The 19711-nt window shown below is 40.1% G+C and overlaps 1 protein-coding gene across 8 annotated transcripts in view; it reads left to right on the forward strand.

Moving 5' to 3' along the window:
• VPS54 (VPS54 subunit of GARP complex) overlaps positions 1–19711 on the forward strand; it is a 54494-nt gene that overhangs the window by 15425 nt on the left and 19358 nt on the right. For all 8 annotated transcript variants that reach the window (XR_012651645.1, XM_075035574.1, XM_075035575.1 and 5 more), the window contains 8 exons: positions 1066–1100; positions 2441–2572; positions 5241–5626; positions 10250–10376; positions 11453–11560; positions 14712–14767; positions 16616–16712; positions 17190–17527. Coding sequence is in view for 7 of the 8 variants with exons in the window: in XM_075035574.1 (XP_074891675.1) it covers positions 1066–1100; positions 2441–2572; positions 5241–5626; positions 10250–10376; positions 11453–11560; positions 14712–14767; positions 16616–16712; positions 17190–17527 (1279 nt within the window). In the remaining variant the exon portion in view is untranslated. The remainder of the gene's footprint in view (positions 1–1065; positions 1101–2440; positions 2573–5240; positions 5627–10249; positions 10377–11452; positions 11561–14711; positions 14768–16615; positions 16713–17189; positions 17528–19711) is intronic.

Below are 19711 nucleotides of genomic sequence, written 5' to 3' on the forward strand. Positions count from 1 at the left end.
CCTCGGTTGCCTTTTGTATTGCAATACAAATAAAGTAAGAACGAAAGAGGGAGAGAAATGTGGGAGGTAATGCTGATGTAGCGCTTACCATGTTTGTCAGGGACGAGTAGACCATCCAGCTGAGGTATGGGCTTGTTGCTTTTCAATTCCCCACCTTTTTTTGGCCTCCAATGTGCCTCCTCTTCATAATGCACACTAAGTTAATGAGTCGGAGAGGAAAAGGGGGTTTTGGCTGAACCACAAAAGTCTGAATTTGCCTTTTCTTCAAGCTCTGCTGGGATACAACGATGCACCTCTTTTCCCATCTCAACTCTCTCATCCTCTGCAATTGTCAGGTCAGCTTACTTCAAGGGAAGGGCTGTTTCTGTGCTACTTGCTCAGAGTGCTTGGGACTTTGTCCTGAGCCCTTGTTCATCTTTTTTGCCAACCTTTGTGCATCCATTGTCCAAGTGCTGTGCAGAAGTGATTATATGGGCAGCTTCAATTTGGAGCATTAAAATTGGGGTGATGTTAGAGGGATCTTTTACTGGCCCTTGCCAGTTGATTGAACAGTGCATTGAGGAATGTGAAGTACTAAGTAGATTGCTTTTGTATGACTAACATTTTCACTGTCAAAGCAGCCAAGTGTGAGCACCTTTGAATACTCTGAGCATGAGACCCAAACTACAAAGGACAACAGAGTGTTTGAAAGAATATTTCAGGTTGGAAGGGACTTTAGAAGGTCTTTACTGCAACTGTCATCTCAAAGCCAGCTCAGCTGTGAGGTCAGGCCAAGCTGTTCAGGGCTTTATCCAGTTGGGCCTTGAAAACCTCCAAGGATGGAGAGTACCTAGCCCCTCTGGGCAACCCGCTCCAATGCTTGATTGTCCTCATGGTGAAAAAGGTTTTCCTTGTGTTCAGTCAGAACATTGCATTTCAATTTATAACCACTGTTCCCTGTCCGCCCCCTGTGAGGAACCTGGCATTGTTGTCTTGAAGGCTTCCTCATAGGATTTAATAGTGTTCAAAGTAATTGTTTTCCATTGTTTGCTCATGAATGATTACTTGTATTTTGTTTAATTTTAGATAAATCCAGGACAGATCTGGAACAAGTACCTAAGGTATGGTTCCTGTGCACTCTAAGCTTTTATAAGGATTTCTCACATGTAGTCTTGAATATATGAATGTACTCTCTTCTTTGTAGAGATTTTATGCAAGCTGATTACTTGAACTGATTCTCAAGAGGATCTACAGTGCTCAGAATTTAAAAAGACTAAGAACAATGTGCTTTTTCTTTCTTTCTTTCTTTTTTTGTCGTTTCCCACAGTCTTGATTTTTCTCTTACTTAAAGTAGAATACAAATGTCATTACTTTTTTCATCTTTAATAGTTAAAACCTCAGAGTTGGGCAAAATTAGCCACTCCATGTTCTAGGAGGAAAGGGAAGCTGAAGAGTTTGATAGAAGGTTGAATATTGCATAATGTACAATTTAGCATTAGGTTTTAACTCCTTGAATCCTTGAGCAAAGCCCTCTTGCATATATGATTGCAGCATATATGATGTGGTTTTTTTGTGACAGGTTGACAAAAGACACAACTCCGGATTCCATTTCAGTCTGAGTAATATTTTCTAGGTACATTAAGAAGTCAGAGTGTTAATATGGGTCAGCATCTCTGTGCCAGTCATGTAGGCTGTTACTTGAATAGCTGTCACCACAATGTTTAAAGTCCAGAAAACAAGAATGTTTGAGTGTGGTGTGATGCTATAGTCTATGTTGAACCTTTTAAAATAACACTTCATAAATACCAGGAAAAGGGTACTACTGTCTGCTTGGAAGCTCAAGGTTTGTACCAGTTTTGTCAAGTAAAAATAATGTTATCAGAGAGAATTTTAGATTATTAGTTCTCTAAGATGTGTAGTTAATATTGCATGTTACTAACTCTTTCCATGACCAGTGTGTTTTCTGCATTGTGCTAAAGGAGATCAGCTTGAGGCTCTGTTCTCTCCCAGGCAACACTTGCTGCACCCTGACGTCTGGCTGGATCCTCAGTCTCATAGAAGCTATGGCCCCAGAAATGAGCAGATCAGCAGTAGGATGCCCCTGCTATTGAAGAATTTTTGCTCTGATCCTTTAGAGGACCCACATACAGTTTAATGCTACCTATGTTTTCACACACAGGATGTTTAGATCACCTTGGGTGCTTGATACCCTATGTAATTTTGGAGCTGTGCCTTCCACTTTTAGGAAGATAAGACTTTGTCAGATCACAGAAGGTTTTAAAGTGTAAATTGGTTGTAAGGTCTGGAATGAATTTGTTTGCCTGGATAAATGAAAATTTGGTTTTTGAAAATCAACAAATAAGGTCCCTGTTAGCTTCATGAGATGGGAGGTATGTTTAACTGGGGAGGAAAATGTAGGGGTGAGGGAGGCACATTTATTTCTTTTGTTTTTCTATTTCAGATTTTTATGAAACCAGATTTTGCCTTGGAAGATTCCTTAACATTTAATGCCGTTTTACCATGGTCTCATTTTAGTACTGCTGGTGGAAAAGGAAATCGTGATGCGGCTTCCTCCAAGTTACTTCAAGAAAAGGTACGACTTTGATACAAGATGTCGTTATCCATCACAGCTGCTAGTTACTACAAAGAAACTCCATTGCTACTGTTCTGTACTGTTTGTTGAGACATCACTGTTGTGGGCTTTGTTATCTCTCATTTTACATCAGGCTGCAGATGGTTAGTAAACAATGCAGGAAGCATCTTACTGAAAGACTACTTTTTTCCCTGCTAAATAAATCTATCTATCAAATCTGGAAAAGAGAATCTGTATATGGCTTAATAACTGGCTCTTCTTGACTGCTAAAACTTAGTGAAGCAGGTATATACTGGGAACTTCAGAGATGTGGAGCTGTTAGGGAGGAAAAGCAATTCTATGAGAAGGGAAAGCTAAAGGTTGTACACTGTTTAAGCCTATTGCTTTCTCACATCTCAAGAAAACTCCAGATTCAAGGCACTGTGGTTTCTGTACTAAAAGAAATACTAAATCCTAAGGGTTTTTTATGTCAGGATCTTCTTCTTACCTTTTTGTTGTCATATCATCTGCACTGATCCATTTTTGCATTTCACAAAGGACTTGAGTGCATTGGACAGCATGAAAGCAGAGCTGTTTCTTTCATATTGGAAACAGAAGTCTTTACTTGGTCTTTTTTGTTGTTGTTAGGTAGTTATGTAGTCATACTGTAGAAAATCCCATAATGAATTATTTTTATGGTATGAATACCTGTAAAATGCTTATAGAAAATCTGTATCATTTGGAGTCTGTTTTCTAACTTTAATTTTCCCTCCTGTTTAACCTATTAAAGCTTCTGGGAGCTGGGGGGGGTGGGGAGAAGAAAAAAAATAATTAGTGAGGTGCCTTGAGAAAAAATAACATGAGATCCTCTGGAAGGCATTTCCAAATTTCCAGGAGTTAGTCTTCCTACTCACCTGCCAGGTCAGGAGGAAGAGACAGGCTCTGCTGGAGGCTAACTTGATCCTTCATTGGGTTGTCCTCCACACCTAAAGTTGGAGGAATGCTTCTTTGGAGTTTCTTGTGGAAGTTACTGTCTGAAGATGAAAAAGCAGTGTCTGGCATATGCTTTAAACTCACAAAGTGTGCCTGACAGCAGGAGGATGGACGCTCAACATGGACTTTGAGTGAAGGAGACCCAGAACCCTCTCTGATGCAGTGGAGTGAAAAGGGTTTGAATAGCTGTGAGCCACACTTCTTTGGAGAGGTGATACAAATACCTAAATAGTATAAAACAGTTCTGTTGCCTCCAAAGCCACATGCCTGACAAATTACTACACTGCTTCATATTACTGAAATGGGCCTGGATTTTTTGTTTTACTTTTTAAAGGCTCTGAACTGCACAAGGTTTACACTTACCACGTGTAAATAGGCACTCTGCTGCCATAATTATCCTTAGCTCCAGGTGCCATTTTTCAACAGAATTTTGAAAAACCTGCCTTAGGCACACGTACTTAGGCTATTAGTGCTTTTTGGACTGCTGCTGATCTACTTGAACAATTTCCCCCTGACATTTTTTTCTTCCTTACCTCCTTCCATGTCTTGCCCTACATTGGGACTGTAAGCTCTTTGAGGCAGGTATTATCATTTTGTTCTGTTTGTTCTACCTCAGCATACTGAAGGGGCTTGGGCCATCTGGTTGGTACAATCACATAAATAAGTGATCATAATAACCCTTTCTCTGATTCCTATGTCCTAGTCTGTTTCAGCTTTTCCTGTGGGCTAGGTGTGTCAGCTGGTTGGTGGAGGATGTTTTTGATTAAACATGTTACAAAAAAAGATGGGTTTGCATATTGTATAAATCCCCAGTGTTAAATACCTGCAGGATGAAAGTAACTATAAGAAGGGAACGTTCTCCAGCTGATTTTGTTTCCATCTCTGGATGGGCCTTTTGAAATTCAGCATGAGGTTTGAGTGCTTGGCACCTCTTAGAAACCAGGTCATCTGAGTATTAGCATTCAGATGAGCATCCTAATGCTTCAGTCCTTTGAGTCTGCATATTCAGCATAAGCCAGAACACAGAGCTTTTACAGCTCAAATAATCAGGCCAACCCAGTGGTCTGGTAACTGGTCAACAGAGAACTTGAATTTCAGATTCTAAACATGTAGGCATACTCTGTCTCTGGGACTCCCACAGTGCCTAATAGGAACTCCAGCTGGTTGGCCAAAACCAACTGCAGGCAGAGATACCCTGAGGATTTTTCTACAAAGATGCTACAGCCTTTTAAATGAACAGAGCCATTCCAAAGCCATGTCATCAAGTAAAGCCGGGCCACATCTTTAGCCACTTAGGTGACCTGAAGTACATAGCGTATTTGCATGTGTATACTGTTCTTACATGCAAGCCAGTATCCAGAGCTGTCTTCTGGTTAATGGCCATATTCTAACAGTGTCAATGCAACCATGTGGTACAAAAGCTTGGGTATTTTAAAATTATTTGCTTTTCTGCCTTGTAATTTTCAAGCAGGAGAGGCATCAAGTCAGCCTTCCCAAAGTGATTTGGAGCTCATTTAAAAACAAATGATCAAACCACAATGGGTAGTTATTTGCTCGCTAATCTGACAAAGGTTTTTAATTTTTATTAGCAAAATTTCTTCATGATACAGTAAGACAAATACCCTGAAAGTGTATTTGCATGGTGATAAACTTGCCAAGTCATAACATCACTGTTTGTTTTTCCTCCTCTTTCTAGCTAAGCCATTATCTGGACATTGTGGAAGTCAATATTGCTCATCAGATTTCTCTGCGCTCAGAAGCATTTTTTCATGCAATGACCTCTCAGCATGAGTTGCAGGACTACCTCAGGAAAACCTCCCAGGCTGTAAAATTACTTAGAGAGAAAATCTCCAAAATTGATAAAGTAATGTGTGAAGGATCACTTCGAGTTTTAAGACTGTCACTCACCAGAAATAACTGTATAAAAGCATACAACAAACTGAAGTTAATGGCTACTGTACACCAAACACAGCCCACAGTACAGTTGCTGCTATCCACTTCTGAGTTTGTTGGAGCTTTGGACTTAATAGCAACAACACAGGAGGTGTTACAGCAAGAGCTTCAAGGCATTCACAGTTTCCGGTAGGTAACCATCTAGGAAATTAATAAAATGCAAGTAGAGCTAGAATGTGTTGAACATATTTTGTTGGCTGAAGGGATTTGTTTTATCTTTGTTAGTTCATTCCTAGAGGACATAGTACAAAAGGTACAAAATGTAAGTGTGGCATAAGCAGTGTGACTAATGCATATGCCAGAGATAATTTTTTTTGTGGGGGTGGGGGGTGAGATTCTTTGTACTTCATTCTTGTTTACAGTTGTTATAGAGGTGCAGAGATGAGAGCCAAGCAATGGCTGGACCTTCGTCTTGCAGGGCTTGTAGCCCACAGCTGAGACATGGTTTCCATGTAGTGGTCTGCAATCCTCATGCATGCAGCACCCCAGAGATATAGTTCTTGCTACACAGCTCCACTCTGGGCCCATGTCTTTAGTGACTGACCTAGGCTTGTGGTGTTAAAAGAATATGCATGGACCATGTGTTCAATAGGTAAGCCTTCAGCCTGTGCTTGTGCTGGAAGAAGCTTTGCAAGCAAAACCCAGTGCAAAGCTATCAAACTATGGCTCAAAATGTGGCCTGAGGTTGACAACTGGTCAGATAGGATGTATTCAGCCATGTCTGCTCTTGTGGAGAGCTGTATTTACAGTGGCCAAGGGGTTCTTCCCCTTGCTCCATCCGACTCAGAAATCCAGTTCTGTGAGCTGCTGAAGTTGGAAAGGGAAGAAACAGTAGGAAGATGCTGCCCAAGCTCCTGTTGCTACTGCTTTTTCACCCGTGTTTGCTACAGTTATGGGAATTAGTGAGTCCAAGGTCCTGTGCTGGCTGCTTCTGTTAATAGTGGATGCTTAGAGCTCTGCTTGGGAGATGCTGCTGCACTGGGCAAGGTCCTCTGTGATATGCAAGAGTATTAATACAGTAGAATCCTTTTAGCTAATGTAAAATAAGCTGTCATAACAGTCATATAGAGTTTAAAAGTTGTGTATGCAAAGTTGCCACTGTGGTATGATGCTAGCAGAAGTAGTGTATGTTAAATCATCTCTGAGACTTGAATCAGCCAGTTGAGGAGCCGTATACTTAGTTTTATAAGTTGATACTGGGGGGGGTGTGTTTTTTAGAGGTTATGTGATTCCTGCAATGTGGTGGTTCCCAGCTTGCACAATAAAAGCATCATTGTTGCTCAGTAACTGTAAGATGAATGGTCAGAACTTTGTACGGTTGCTACTCTTGTCCATCTGTTCTGATGAACTCCTGTTCTAACACCCCTTCTACCTCGTTTGGAAAAAGACTCAAATTTTATGTAGAAAAGATATCAGAAAAAGTCTTTTTAAAAAATAAATAAAAAAAAGAAATTAAAGAGCTAATAAACTATTGGGAGGAAAGTTGTTAGAAGCTGTTAGTCTTTTTCTTTTAGCTTAGATGGTCCATCTTCAGACACCTTAGTGCAGTTTTTTTTCCTCTTTATTGTTCCTGCTCTCAACCACTTGATTATGGTGCACAGCCCTTGACTGAGTCATATTTGTATTTACCTTGATAATAGTGAGTGTACTTCTACAACCCTGTGCCAACACCAATCAGAATTAGTTGTGTTTTGCAATTGAGTAGCCTATGTGCTATGTCAGCAGAGAGTGCAGTTCTGCTGTCATTGTGGTTGGTATACGTGATGTCCCAAGAATGTGCCGTTATTTTAAAATTAGTCAGATGTGGAACATATTTGCAGATAAATATTCATCTCGCCTGTAAAAAGTAATTTCTATGAATAATGCTTAGTTGGTTGCTTTGGTAGAGTTAAAAATAGTGACGTGAGTGGGAAATGTCCCCTCTGCTTTGGATATTAAAGGTTCAGAAAAGTGATTTAAATGCATCCTAAGTCATCACCCCCACCAGAGATGCAAGTGCAGTTGAGAAGCCCAGCACAGTTGTTCCCAAGTCTCACAGTGGCCTGTGTGTATAGCATGTCTGGAGAAATAATGTGCAATGGAAAGATGGAGATCTTGATAAAACTTCTCAGTAGAATGTTGTGTTTCTAAAAATAAATTTAAAAAAAAAAATCTAAATTGATGGTATACAGAAATACTTCAGCTTTTTCCAAGAAATACCAAATGGATGTTCTTGCTTTGTTCTGAGCAAGAATGCTGCAATTGTCAAGTAAGTTAAATACCTGATTTATTTTAAGAAGAGATTAACTTCTAAATCAGTATCTCATTTTTCTAAATAATTAGTATCTCTTTCTTCCTAAATAATTTATCTTATTTTTAAAAAAAAAAGCTTGTTGCTTTAGTGTTGTGCTTGACAGCTTGTAGAATTTGCTTTTGAACAGTTTTAAATTGAGTAATGTCACAGAATTGTTCAATGTAAAGCAGTAAGAAAACTACTCAGATCATCCATATACAAAAATTTTTCTCTTCTTGTCATGCTATACACAGAAAAAATGTAATTTGATTCTAGTTATAGCAAAAAATGAAAGCACCTTAATGGTGCTGTGAAGTAATAAATTGGTGTCTTTAATCTAGGTTAATATCCCCAGTGATTATATGTATCAGTCCTAACTGTATGATTATTGCTTGCTACTTATATAGGATAGAATTAAAGTTTTAGAGCTCTTTAACCTTTTCAAGTTCATCTTTTTAATGTTACAAAAAACCCCCCACCTTAACATTTTAACTAAATTACAAATCTGTACTGCCCATTTTTACATTGTTTTCACAGCCCTTGTTGGGGTGATGGAGATACGGTGATTTTTTTGTACAGATATGCTGGCAAACCACACTTTTATACTTTTTTTTTTTTCAATACAGTAGAACACAGATACTTGGAAAAGTAGTTCTCATCTGTGTATTTTAAAAGAATTTTTACCCTGCAGTCATAATTTTACATCAAAGAATTGTAGTACTTAGTCATTGAAAGGACCTGATGTGTGACTGGTACCTCTTAAGAGATGATTGCCAAGGCATTTTGCCGGAGTATGAATTAAGGCTTGACTTGTTCCTGCGTGTTTCAGGGTGGAGGGACTTTTGTTGTTGTTAGGGGCTAGAATATCTTGCGCGAAGTGGTGGCAGCAAGTGCTGGGAACTCTTATTGGACGTTTCCATACCTGAGGTTTGAGAGGGTAGGTTACATTGTGTTTCAATGTAGTTAAGCACAGTTACAGAAATAATTTGCTGAAGAGCATCTTTGTGCTTACCTAAGTCAGAGTCTTTGAGTTGTGGCTATTAGTCCTGCAGTAAGTTTTGCAACTCCAGTCATTACATTGCAAATAATAATCTTTAGTTTTTTTCTGTTGGGTTTGCTTTGAAATGTCCATAATGCAACTGGCTTGGATTTTCTAGAGGCCATTTTTGCTTAAATTAGATATTTGAAATGTGTCCACTTTGTCCATTCCAGCCAATTCTTGACCAACAGTTTCAAAAGCAGGCACATCCCTGGTCATCTTAAGAGTGAAAAAAAAAAAAAAAAATGATTAGTCTGCTTAACTCAGATCCAACAAGATTCATTCAGTTCAGTTCAGTGCTGGCCATGTGGGCTTCTACAGGGAGGAGCTACCCTGGCATTGTGCTTCCTCGCACCCTGGCACTGCCTTTGCCCTACAAGGGCTGTGAGGCTGGATCCTATGGGCTTTGTAATGGTACAGCAGTGCTCCTACCAGGGAGTCCCAAGACATTTTTATTGCTCTACGCAATCTAATGGTCCAGCTACACCAGCACTGAATTAACACCAGTGAGTTATATAGGCTCATCCTCCCCATTTTTTATCCAGGTTTACCGAATATATCACAGCTCCTGTTAATTCTCATTGGCAAAGTGTCTATTTCTTTTTTCTCCACCCCCACTCACACCCCACCCCCCCCCCCCCCCCAAAGAAAAAGTAGTCTGATTTTTACAGATATTTGGTGCTACCAGCTGTTGGTAGCAGTTGGAAAGCCTGGAGTGTTTGGCATCTCTGAAATTCCCACTCTTAATTTTACTCTGCCAGAAGTTTCTCTAGCTGCACAACCTTTAAAGACTGGTCGACATTTCTGATGTGAGAAATTCTCTTGTGGTTCTGTATGACAACAGTCTGCAAAACATGGTTTAAAATACGCAATACAGGGAAAAAATATTTTTAATTTAGCGTAGCATACAAATGGCAAATTTGACAACTCTTCTGTGTTCTCTGAAAGCCATCCTGTCATGTAAAGCTATTACTGTATCTCAGTCATGTGAATTAAACCTGTGACCACATTAAAAGCTCAAATGTTTGAAGTGGAAGAACTTGCAGACCGATGAACTGAGGAACTGGACGAGCAAAAGAAGTACTCCCTTTTAAAACTTATACTGACAAGCACTGAGTATTCTTAGTTCTGGTTCACTTCATTGGGAAGATAGATACTCAGCACCTTCCAAAAAAAGCCCCCAAGCCCCCCAAACCCTCACTAATTCCAATTTTTACCATCCATCAATATTCAAGTCCCTATGTTTTGCTGCAAGGTGGCAGTGTCTCTGAAAAATGCATGGTTTCAGCTGCTCTAAGAAGTGAAAGATTTGAGCCCCCCATTAAGCCAGCACTGATTGCATGGAAATTACCTGCTGGGTGGTTATTTTCTTCAACTGTGAACTAATGATTCATTTTCAGGTTGATTATTTAACTCATATTTCAATGGCTGTTTTTCTTAGGCATCTTGGCTCACAGCTTTGTGAACTGGAAAAGCTGATAGATAAAATGATGATTGCAGAGTTTTCAACTTATGCTCGCAATGATTTAAATAGACCCCTAGAAGATGATTGCCAAATTCTAGAAGAGGTATGTCTGTTATTGAAATAAACTGTCTGATGAATATGTTTGCATCTTTAACATACTTAATTAGTACCAACTAATTCACTCGGGTCCCTAGTAGCAACTTTATAATTTTATACTATTTCTCTTCTCATCCAAGCCCCCCCCCCCCCCCCAGCTTTTTTTTTTGGTGCTTGATAAAATTAAATAATTGTAACTAAACTCATGGAACTGCAATCCAGTCCTACCTTATTTTTCAAAATAATCAGTTCTCTTTTCTCTGATTAAATGTATACTGAGTTCACTTCATGAACCTCAACATGTAAGTGCAATGGAAAAGAACATGGATTCTCCTATCTACTTGACTGTAAAATTTCAGTTATGCAATGAAAGCTGATAGTTGCACGTTGTTCTCATTCTGTCTTCCTATGCATTTATGGGTGCTCGTATCAAGCATATGGTTGCCCTGAATACATGCTTCATTTGCAGTATATATGTATGTATATATATCATTCCTCTGAAGATCATAAACATCTGAAGACTAAACTATTGTGGTTGCTTTCTAGACAGGAAAAGATTTTTCTGGATTTTGCCTGTACTGTTCTGCAGTACTTGCTAGACCCTATTAACTGTTTAGTCTTGTTTCATCTATGGGTTTCATGAAATACAGTGGATGGCAATAGCACTTAAATATTCTCATTTCTGCCCTATAGTTTCTTCCCATCTCTGCACTGCAATGTGATAGCCTCTCACTTGTGCTGGTGCAATTGTATTTAGTGTCATTCTTGCCTGGGGTAAGGTAAATTCACTAATCTTTAGAAATATCCATGTTTTTAAGCACAGGTAGATTAACACAACTGAGGAACAGGCATGAAAGGGGTTGGGAGGAAGGGACTTGGTTAGCTGGTATTGCCATAGGGAACTTTGTATAGTTAAAGCATGGCATTAGCCTCGAGGCACTGGACTGATCTAAATACTGTTCACCATGTGTTTGATACATGAACTTACTTACTGCTGTGTAATTTCTTAAAATTGTTTCTTCTCCTCACCTTGATATTTCTAGTGTGTTTTTTTAATTTTCTTTTTTTTTTTCTTCTTGATAGGAGAGACTTGTATCACTAGTATTTGGACTTTTAAAACAAAGAAAGCTAAATTTTTATGAAATATACGGAGATGAAATGATTATTACTGCAAAGAACATAATTAAACAGGTAAGCCAAACACTTCTAACATATCTGACAAGCTTGCCTCAACCCCTTACAAATTATTTTTAAGTAGTTAAGAATAGCTCTGATGAAGTTTTTTGGTGGCTGATGGTCTCTCGTTTAGAGCAGCTGAGCTTGCACACACTAAGGACTTCCTGAAGCACAGAGGTCTGTTTGCAGAAAAGACCTGGAAGGAGTAGGTAGCATAAGTACAGCAGATCACAGCTTTCTCTGTGTAATTACTATTGTTCTGAATCCCCTGATTTTTTAGCTTAGTTTTCTTCTTTCTTTTAACACATGGCTTTCCCAAATAGTATAGTTGTGTCATAACACTGTTTCAAAAAAAAAAACCCAAAACCACAAACAAAAAAGCAAAATCCAAAACCACACCAAAAAGGCCCTTCCGAACCCTCCAAAAAATAAAATGCCCAAGTTCTTGGTGTAAATACATAAAAGAGAATAAAAAACCCTTGCCAGTTGAAACAATTGAATTTCCAACAAATGCTACAGAAAACATTGCTTACCTGAATCTTACTTAGCACAGACCTAGCATAGGCACATGATAAAAGGTTGGAAAACATCCTTGCCTTTTTCTGAGAGCAAAGAAGGTAGAAGTGCTTGCCTGTAAAAAATATATTTAAAAAATGAATCCTTGTCCGCATTGGTGTGGTTGTTTGCCATTTAGGGTAGTGTATCTGTCTTTTCAAACCAAAAATCTTTGTAGATAAAACCAGTTAAAGCCAAAGTTCAGATGACTGTTTTGGTGGAAAATGCATGGACTGGTTTGGACAATGACATGATGGCTTTTGGTTGCAAACAAAAACTTAGACTGAACTTTGAGTGTGTGTTTGGTACTTTTAATTTTACTTATCTTGTTTGTTTGCAGGCATATGTGTAAGGGGTGTTTTTCTCCCCTAAGAATAGGTGATTATTTTAAGATCATGTTTTGATGTGTTATGAGCTACCTCTGATTTGTATCTCAAAGGCTGGGAGATAAGTCAGGTGGTGGGTTTGCCATCAGATGAAGATAGTCTCTCCTGTCCTCGTAGTGTAGTACGCTGTTCAGAGCTGTGTTGTGAACCAGGTTGGGAACCCAGCTTTTAAAAGTTTGGATTTTCTTTTATGATTTTTTTTTATTTATTTTAAGGTTTTTGTTTTAAGCCAGATTGGCTCTGCCAATCCACTTCATGTTGCAGCCCCACAGTTCTCTTGATCTGGTTGTGCAGGGTGGGTATAGATAACACAGGCCGATATTGCTAGTAAATATTGTGGCAGAATTAGAAGACAGTGGTATGTGCGACTGCACCACTACTTCTTGTAAGGACTTGGAGATAATGCAAGTCCTTTCTCACTTGACCCCAATACAATTTAAATCGGGTTAAGCACTCCTGCCCCTAGCTGCTTGTACTCTCCCTGCCTGAAAGCAGTGGGATTGCTCAGCTGGGTCATTGCCCTGCTCCCTGAAAGATCAGCAGAGGGTGTGAGTGAACACTACTTTCTACTCATGCTGTATTACTGTAAGCCTGGAAAAACAAAGTCATACAGATGTGTGCAGCTGCTCTGGGCCTTTGCATAAGGCTTAACACCCCAAAAAAAAAAAGGCATGAATGAATAACACTAGGATAAAACTGTTCATCTGCCTGTCTCCATTGGCTTTTCACTTGCCTGTATCAGCAGTAGTAAGGAGAATTATTTTTCCCTTCAGATTCTTTTAGTCACATAATAGGCAGGTAGTGCTTCCTGTTTTCCTGTTCATTCTGAGTCATAAAGTGCTTTTCCCATTCTGCTGGGAATAGTTGTCTTTATGTTGGATTTTTCAGGTGTCACCTCTGCTCAGTAATAGATGAAGTTTAATCAACTTCCAGTGTAAGTTTCTGTTGAATAGGGAAAATAAACAGGATCAGAGTACTTCTGTGTGGTTTGTGCAACATATTTGTGTTGTGGCCTATTGTCTCAACTCTTAGGGATATTTTTCCTTAATAAAGGAAACTGTTTCCATCCCACATCTCAAATGTGCTTCCCGTTCAAATGCGTTGCTGGGCTGTTTTGGTCAGTACTTTAGTAGCTCCTTATTGCCAGGCAGATGAAAGAGCAGAGGTTTGTAAGCGCTGAACACACTGCATAGTTGAAGAACAAGGTATATTTTTAAGAAGCTTCTGTACTGACCACTGTTATTCAAAACACGGGTAAAATCCACGTAGCTCGAGATGGCAGACCTCAGTTGCCATCTGGATTGTACATATTCACTTAAAGGCAAGATGAGTTCATATGCTACTGACTCATTTGATCAGGTTATTGATTGGCATTTGGGGCAAACCCCCTAATTCAGTCTGAATTGAGTAGATTTGTACCTATGGCTTACACGTAACATGAAAAGAGGTCAGTGGAATCACTGTAAAACAACAGATGTGCTTAGAATGAAAATCAGTTGTTCTGGAGACCTGAAGAAACGGGCCAGTTTTGTGTGTACCAGTTGAGAAGCAAGTGTCCTTTGAGGAAAGGCCACAGAGTAGCTATAAAGATGTGGGGAAATCTAGGGACAGAGGCAGGCAGTGCCCTGGAGGTGAAGAGGACAGACACGCAGCAAATATTATGTCTACCAGGAGAGCAGTCGAAACTGGGTCTGCCTTAACAGCTGAAAGCACAGGACTTTAGGTGCGTGCTTCCACACTTCCCTGGTGCTGTTCCTTCCAGTGTAGGTTAGTTCCTAAGTCCCATATTTAAAGCTGAAAAGGAAGTCAGCCAACATTTTCCAAAGTCAGTTGCTTCAGAAGGGGAAAGAATATGGCTTCTATTCTTAAGTACCTGACCTGAGAGACATTTTTGAAACAGTGCTTAGCATCCATGCTCAGAAAAGCAGGTCCCTTCGAGATGGAGCAGGTGTGTCCTCCAGAGCTTAGTACACAGTTGGGAACGTTTTGATCATCTGTATTTTGCAAATAGATGTTTGGGGGGGTGACTTTCGGGGTTTGGGGAGTTTGTTTGTTTGTTGTTAGAGAAACAAGTTGTTAAACGATACAGATATGTCTTGCCTTTATTATTTTACTTTTCCTTATTTAACTTGAGGATTATTCTGTATGTTGTAAAACTCAGCAGTGGTTAGAAAGAAGCTAAGATCTTTTTTTGTTTTGTTTTTTTTCCCTTTTAAATTTGACAGTGTGTGGTTAATACGGTATCGCAGATAGAAGAAATAGATACAGAAGTGGTTGTTAAGTAAGTATACAGCCAGATCCTTTTTTTTGGTGGTGGGTGGGGATAGGAGATGGATGTTTTTTAGCATAGATAAACTTACCATTCTAATTTGTGCTTAAATTGCCCTATAGTTAAGGATTATCCTTCTGTTTCACCTTAAACCTCTGCTTGTGTCCGCCTCTGTGAGAATATTGTGTATTCCCCTTCTCATTCAGATTCTAATGTTACCTTAAACTTACCTTTAAAATAAATACTAAAATTCTGTGAATTTCAGTGCATGAAGCGTAAACTACTGTATTTAGGCGTATATCTCTTAACTACTTGAAGGCATTCTCTATTGTCATAATCTGGGATTTTGTATTAAAATGTGTCAGTGCTTTCGGTACGTCCTGCATGAATGAGAATAGGAGCTATCCAGAGAGGAGACCAGACAACTTCAGACCCAAGAAATGGTCTGGCAGGAACCTCAAAAAGCCCAACAAAGGCAAATGCCAAGTTCTGTGTCTTGGGAGGAGCAACCCCTTGCAAGAAGAGAGGCAGGAGCTGGCTGGCTTCAGGGCAGCTTTGCAGGGCAGGACCTGGGGGTCCCTGGTGGAGAACTGGTTGGCCATGGATGAGCAGCGTGCCCTTGCAGCCACAGCCTGGGCCATGTTAGCATAATCAGCAGGTCGAGGAACAAGAAAGACACTGAGATCCAGCAGAGGCCACTGGGTTGGTTGGGGGCTGAAGCATGGAGTGTAGAAGGAACAGCCAAGGGAGCTCTGTCCCCCTTCAGCCTGGGGAGGGGAAGACTCTGGGGAGAACTGCCCACAGCTACCCAATGGGAGGGTTATAGCAGAGCTGTAGACAGAACTAGGCTCCTATCAGAGGTGGGCAGGGGAAGGATGAGTGGCAATGGGCACAAGATGAAAGATGAGAAATTGTAGTTGAATCTTAGGAAAAATGTGTTCCCTATGATGATGGTCAAATACTGGAACAGGGGACCAGAGAAGCTGTGGGATCTCTGTCCTGGGACATAGTCAAGCCTTGACTGGGCAGGGCCCAGGGCAACCCGATCTAGTTGGACCTGCATTGAGCAGGGGTTGGACAAGCCACCTCCAGATGTCCCAGCTCTAGAGGCCCCTTCCAGCTTCTGTTTTTCTGTAGCTCCATGATTCGTTTGGCTCAGCAAAGGGTTGCCCCAAGATAAATGAAACCAGACCAGCTGACAAAGCAAAGTGACTGGCAGAATCTGCATGGGATTCATACCCAGATTGGAAAAAGACTGGACACAGGGTCATTTTTAAACATTGAATATTTGGTCGCCATTCTCCAATGTTTACTGTTCTGCTGTTGGGTCCTAACTGTGTATTACAGGGTTTAACTTTTGTTCTATCAATGACTTTTCTGCCCTTTGCCAGAAACAGCTGACTTGCACTTTAATAGCAGAAGTGGTCTCATTGCAATGCAACAAAATGGACTTAATAACACGGCTTTTGTAACATTTGTAAAATATTTTAATTAAAAAAGAATTTTTTTTCCCCCCCACATGATTTGTGAAAATGTTACCAACAAGGGAGAGGGGTTAATAACACATACCTATCCCAGGGAAAAGAACATTATGCCGTGGAAAAAACTAAATGGTAAATGTGAGGCTTTCATTTTTTCAGTATGATGTATTTTTATATACCTCCTTCCCTATTCCACTTGCATACATTGTGTTGATCATGACTGTTGTTCAGGTGAGGTCTGTTGTTCTGCCAGATAAAGATCTACACAGTTTTCCTTATACTTACAATTCCATTTAAAGCATGTTTTTTTAATTTATGTGCCAGTAGGCATCACAGCCGGTAAACATTTGCTGTTTACTGAATACTGCTCTTTTTTTAGGCTTGCAGACCAGATGAGGATGATGAATTTTCCTCAGTGGTTTGATTTACTGAAGAATATTTTTTCTAAGTTTACCACCTTTCTTAAGAGAATAAAGGTAAGACATTAATTTACCAAGAGCTTCACATAGTTGAGACATGAAATGAAATGAAGTTACTTTCCATTTGAAATCTTAAGGTGTTGGTTTTGCTTATAGAGTTCAACTTTGATTGAAAGAAGGATACGTGAATATTGGCATCCAGGGCAAAAAAATGATTAGTGCTAACAAAGAGAGCAGTGGGAAGGAGATAATACCTCTTGTTGTGTGATTACATCCGTTTCAGGCTGCTAGGGATTAGGACAGAACTTTTGTATGTGTTAGATTGCTCCAAATGAGGTTTCTTTCACTGTTCTCAGAAACATCTGATATTGATTACCGTCAGATGGATGGGTCTGCCTCCGAATGCTAATTACACAATAGAAAATAAAGCCAGGATTTAGTTTAATTTTGTGGGTAAAAGAAAATCTCTTTCTAGCACAAGCTTGTGGCACAGGGTTTTGGGTTTTTTGTAATAAAAGTTATATTTGATTCTAGGCAACGTTAAATACTATCCGTAGCGTGGTTTTCTTGGTTCTAGACAAGAACCAAAAAAACAGAGACTTGGAGGATACCTTACAAAAGAACTCTGCTAAAGACAGTACGGTGGACACAGAAGTGGCTTACCTGACTCATGAAGGCATGTTTATAAGCGATGCATTCAGCGAAGGGGACCTCCTGCCTGTAGCAGCTGACACTACCTCTCAGAGAAACACTTCCCCAAACAGTGAGCCCTGTAGCAGTGATTCGGTCTCTGAACCAGAGTGCACTACCGATTCCTCATCCAGCAAAGAGCAAACATCGTCTTCAGTTACTCCAGGGGGAGTAGAGATGATGTAAGTAAATGTGCTGCCTGTCTCCAATTTGCAACATGTCAGAAGCAAGGTGTTAGGTGCAGGCGTTTGTTTCTGATGATACAGTACAAAAATTACTTTGAAGGAATGCACTCTTCTAGGTAAGTGAAGTGCAGTGGCTCTCTGCCATCACTCCCAGAGACTGCCATCAGACTGCACTGTCCCCAGCTCACCTTTGTTTTGTTTATTTACCTTGTTTTCACCTCGATGTGTAGTGGTATGGGGTCTGATTATGTCACTTCTTACAGAAAAGGGGCCCCTCCCTATCTGTTCTGCTCGGGAGCCTGCTTCTGTAGAGAGCAGTAGAGATGCAAGTCTAGCCTACATGAAAGACAGATTGTTTGTCATGCCATTAGCAGGCAGAAGCATCTCTGTTCCCTGTCTATGTTCCCTATGGCTATTTTTTCTGTTTGGTTTGTTTGGTTTGTTTGGTTTGTTTGGTTTGTTTGGTTTGTTTGGTTTGTTTGGTTTGTTTGGTTTGTTTGGTTTGTTTGGTTTGTTTGGTTTGTTTGGTTTGTTTGGTTTGTTTGGTTTGTTTGGTTTGTTTGGTTTGTTTGGTTTGTTTGGTTTGTTTGGTTTGTTTGGTTTGTTTTAAGCTGGCTTTCTGGAATACACCTTGATAAATTCTAGAGAAAAACCTGCTGTTCATTGTCAACTATTTGGCTTGCATGGTTAAATAAAACCATCTCAGTGCTTTGGTAACATAGGCAGTGCTGCCCTGTGGTGCTCCAGAGTTGTAACCTTTTTGGCATCCTTTTATGCATACCTTATTTATGGCTGGAAGTCAGAGCTACATTTTTTTAAAAGAACCAGGCATAGTGTGTGTGGGACTTGGGCATGAGCCATTTCAAAAGCCAGCATGTCTGGATACAGACTTCTGTGAAGCAAAATTGAAATACCATTTGTTACCCTGCTGAAAGATGGAAGCTAGAAAGTGGCCTGCGTGCTCTAGCTGATTGGTACTCAAGTGTCTATACTTGTGTGTTTAAGCAACTGTCAGTTTTGATAGAGACTTTCGCCATCAAATCACAACGCTGGCTGAAGGAGATAGATTTAAAATAAATATGCTGTGCATAAAATAAATTTGGGCCTCTGTATGTCCAAACATCTGTTGTACACTGGAGGAGAAATGCCATGTGAAGAGGAGTCCAGGGTTACAGTGAGGAGCAGGGAAGGAGAAGAGAGTTGGATCTGAACTGGTCTGGAGCACTTTGCCAAGTTTGCTAAAAATATATGTCCCAGCTAGAGCTCTTGAGCAATGAAGTTGTTTCTGAGGCTGGTTGCATAACTTTGTTGTAAAATGAACTTGCTTTATCCCTCATCTGTTTTTTTTGCACCTCTGCTCTGTGTTTGGAGCAGGCTAATAAAATTACAGTCTGTCCTGGTTTTGGCTGCGATAGAGTAGATTTTCTTTCTAGTAGCTGGTATAGTGTTATGTCTTGAGTTCAGTACGAGGAGAACATTGATAACACACTGATGTTTCCAGTTGTTGCCAAGTAGTGCTTATACTAAGTCAAGGATTTTTCAACTTCTGATGCCCAGGCAGCAAGAAGGCTGGAGGGGCACAAAAAGTTGGGAGGGGACACAGCCAGGACAGCTGACCCAAACTGGCTGAAGGGGAATTCCATACCGTGTGGTGTGATGCCCAGTGTATAAACTGGGGGGAGTTAGCCTGGGGGGATCTCTGCTCAGGAACTAACTGGGCATCGGTCAGCGAGTGGTGAGCAACTGCATTGTGCATCACTTGTTTTGTATATTCCAATCCTTTTATTATTAATGTCATTTTATTGTTGTTATTATTATCATTATTAGTTTCTTCCTTTCTGTTCTGTTAAACTGTTCTTATCTCAACCTGTGAGTTTTACTTTTTTTTTTTCCCCAATTCTCTGCCCTTTCCCACTGGGTTGAGGGGGAGTGAGTGAGTGGCTGCGTGGTGCTTAGTTGATGGCTGGGGTTAAACCACGACACAGTTACAACAATTTTAGCCCAGTTGCTGCTCTGTAGCATCCAGGGTTTTCTCTCTTCTCTCATATTGTCAGTCCTTTGAGCATCCACACTGGATGAAAAGATTGTTATCCTAACTAATTACATGAATGGCAGAGCTGTGCTATGGGCTAGCCTCAAAACAGTAGGCAGATCACAGAAGTTTTTTTTAAAAAGCACCAA

This window comes from Buteo buteo, chromosome 9 (assembly GCF_964188355.1).
Source record: "Buteo buteo chromosome 9, bButBut1.hap1.1, whole genome shotgun sequence".
NCBI lineage: Eukaryota > Metazoa > Chordata > Aves > Accipitriformes > Accipitridae > Buteo > Buteo buteo.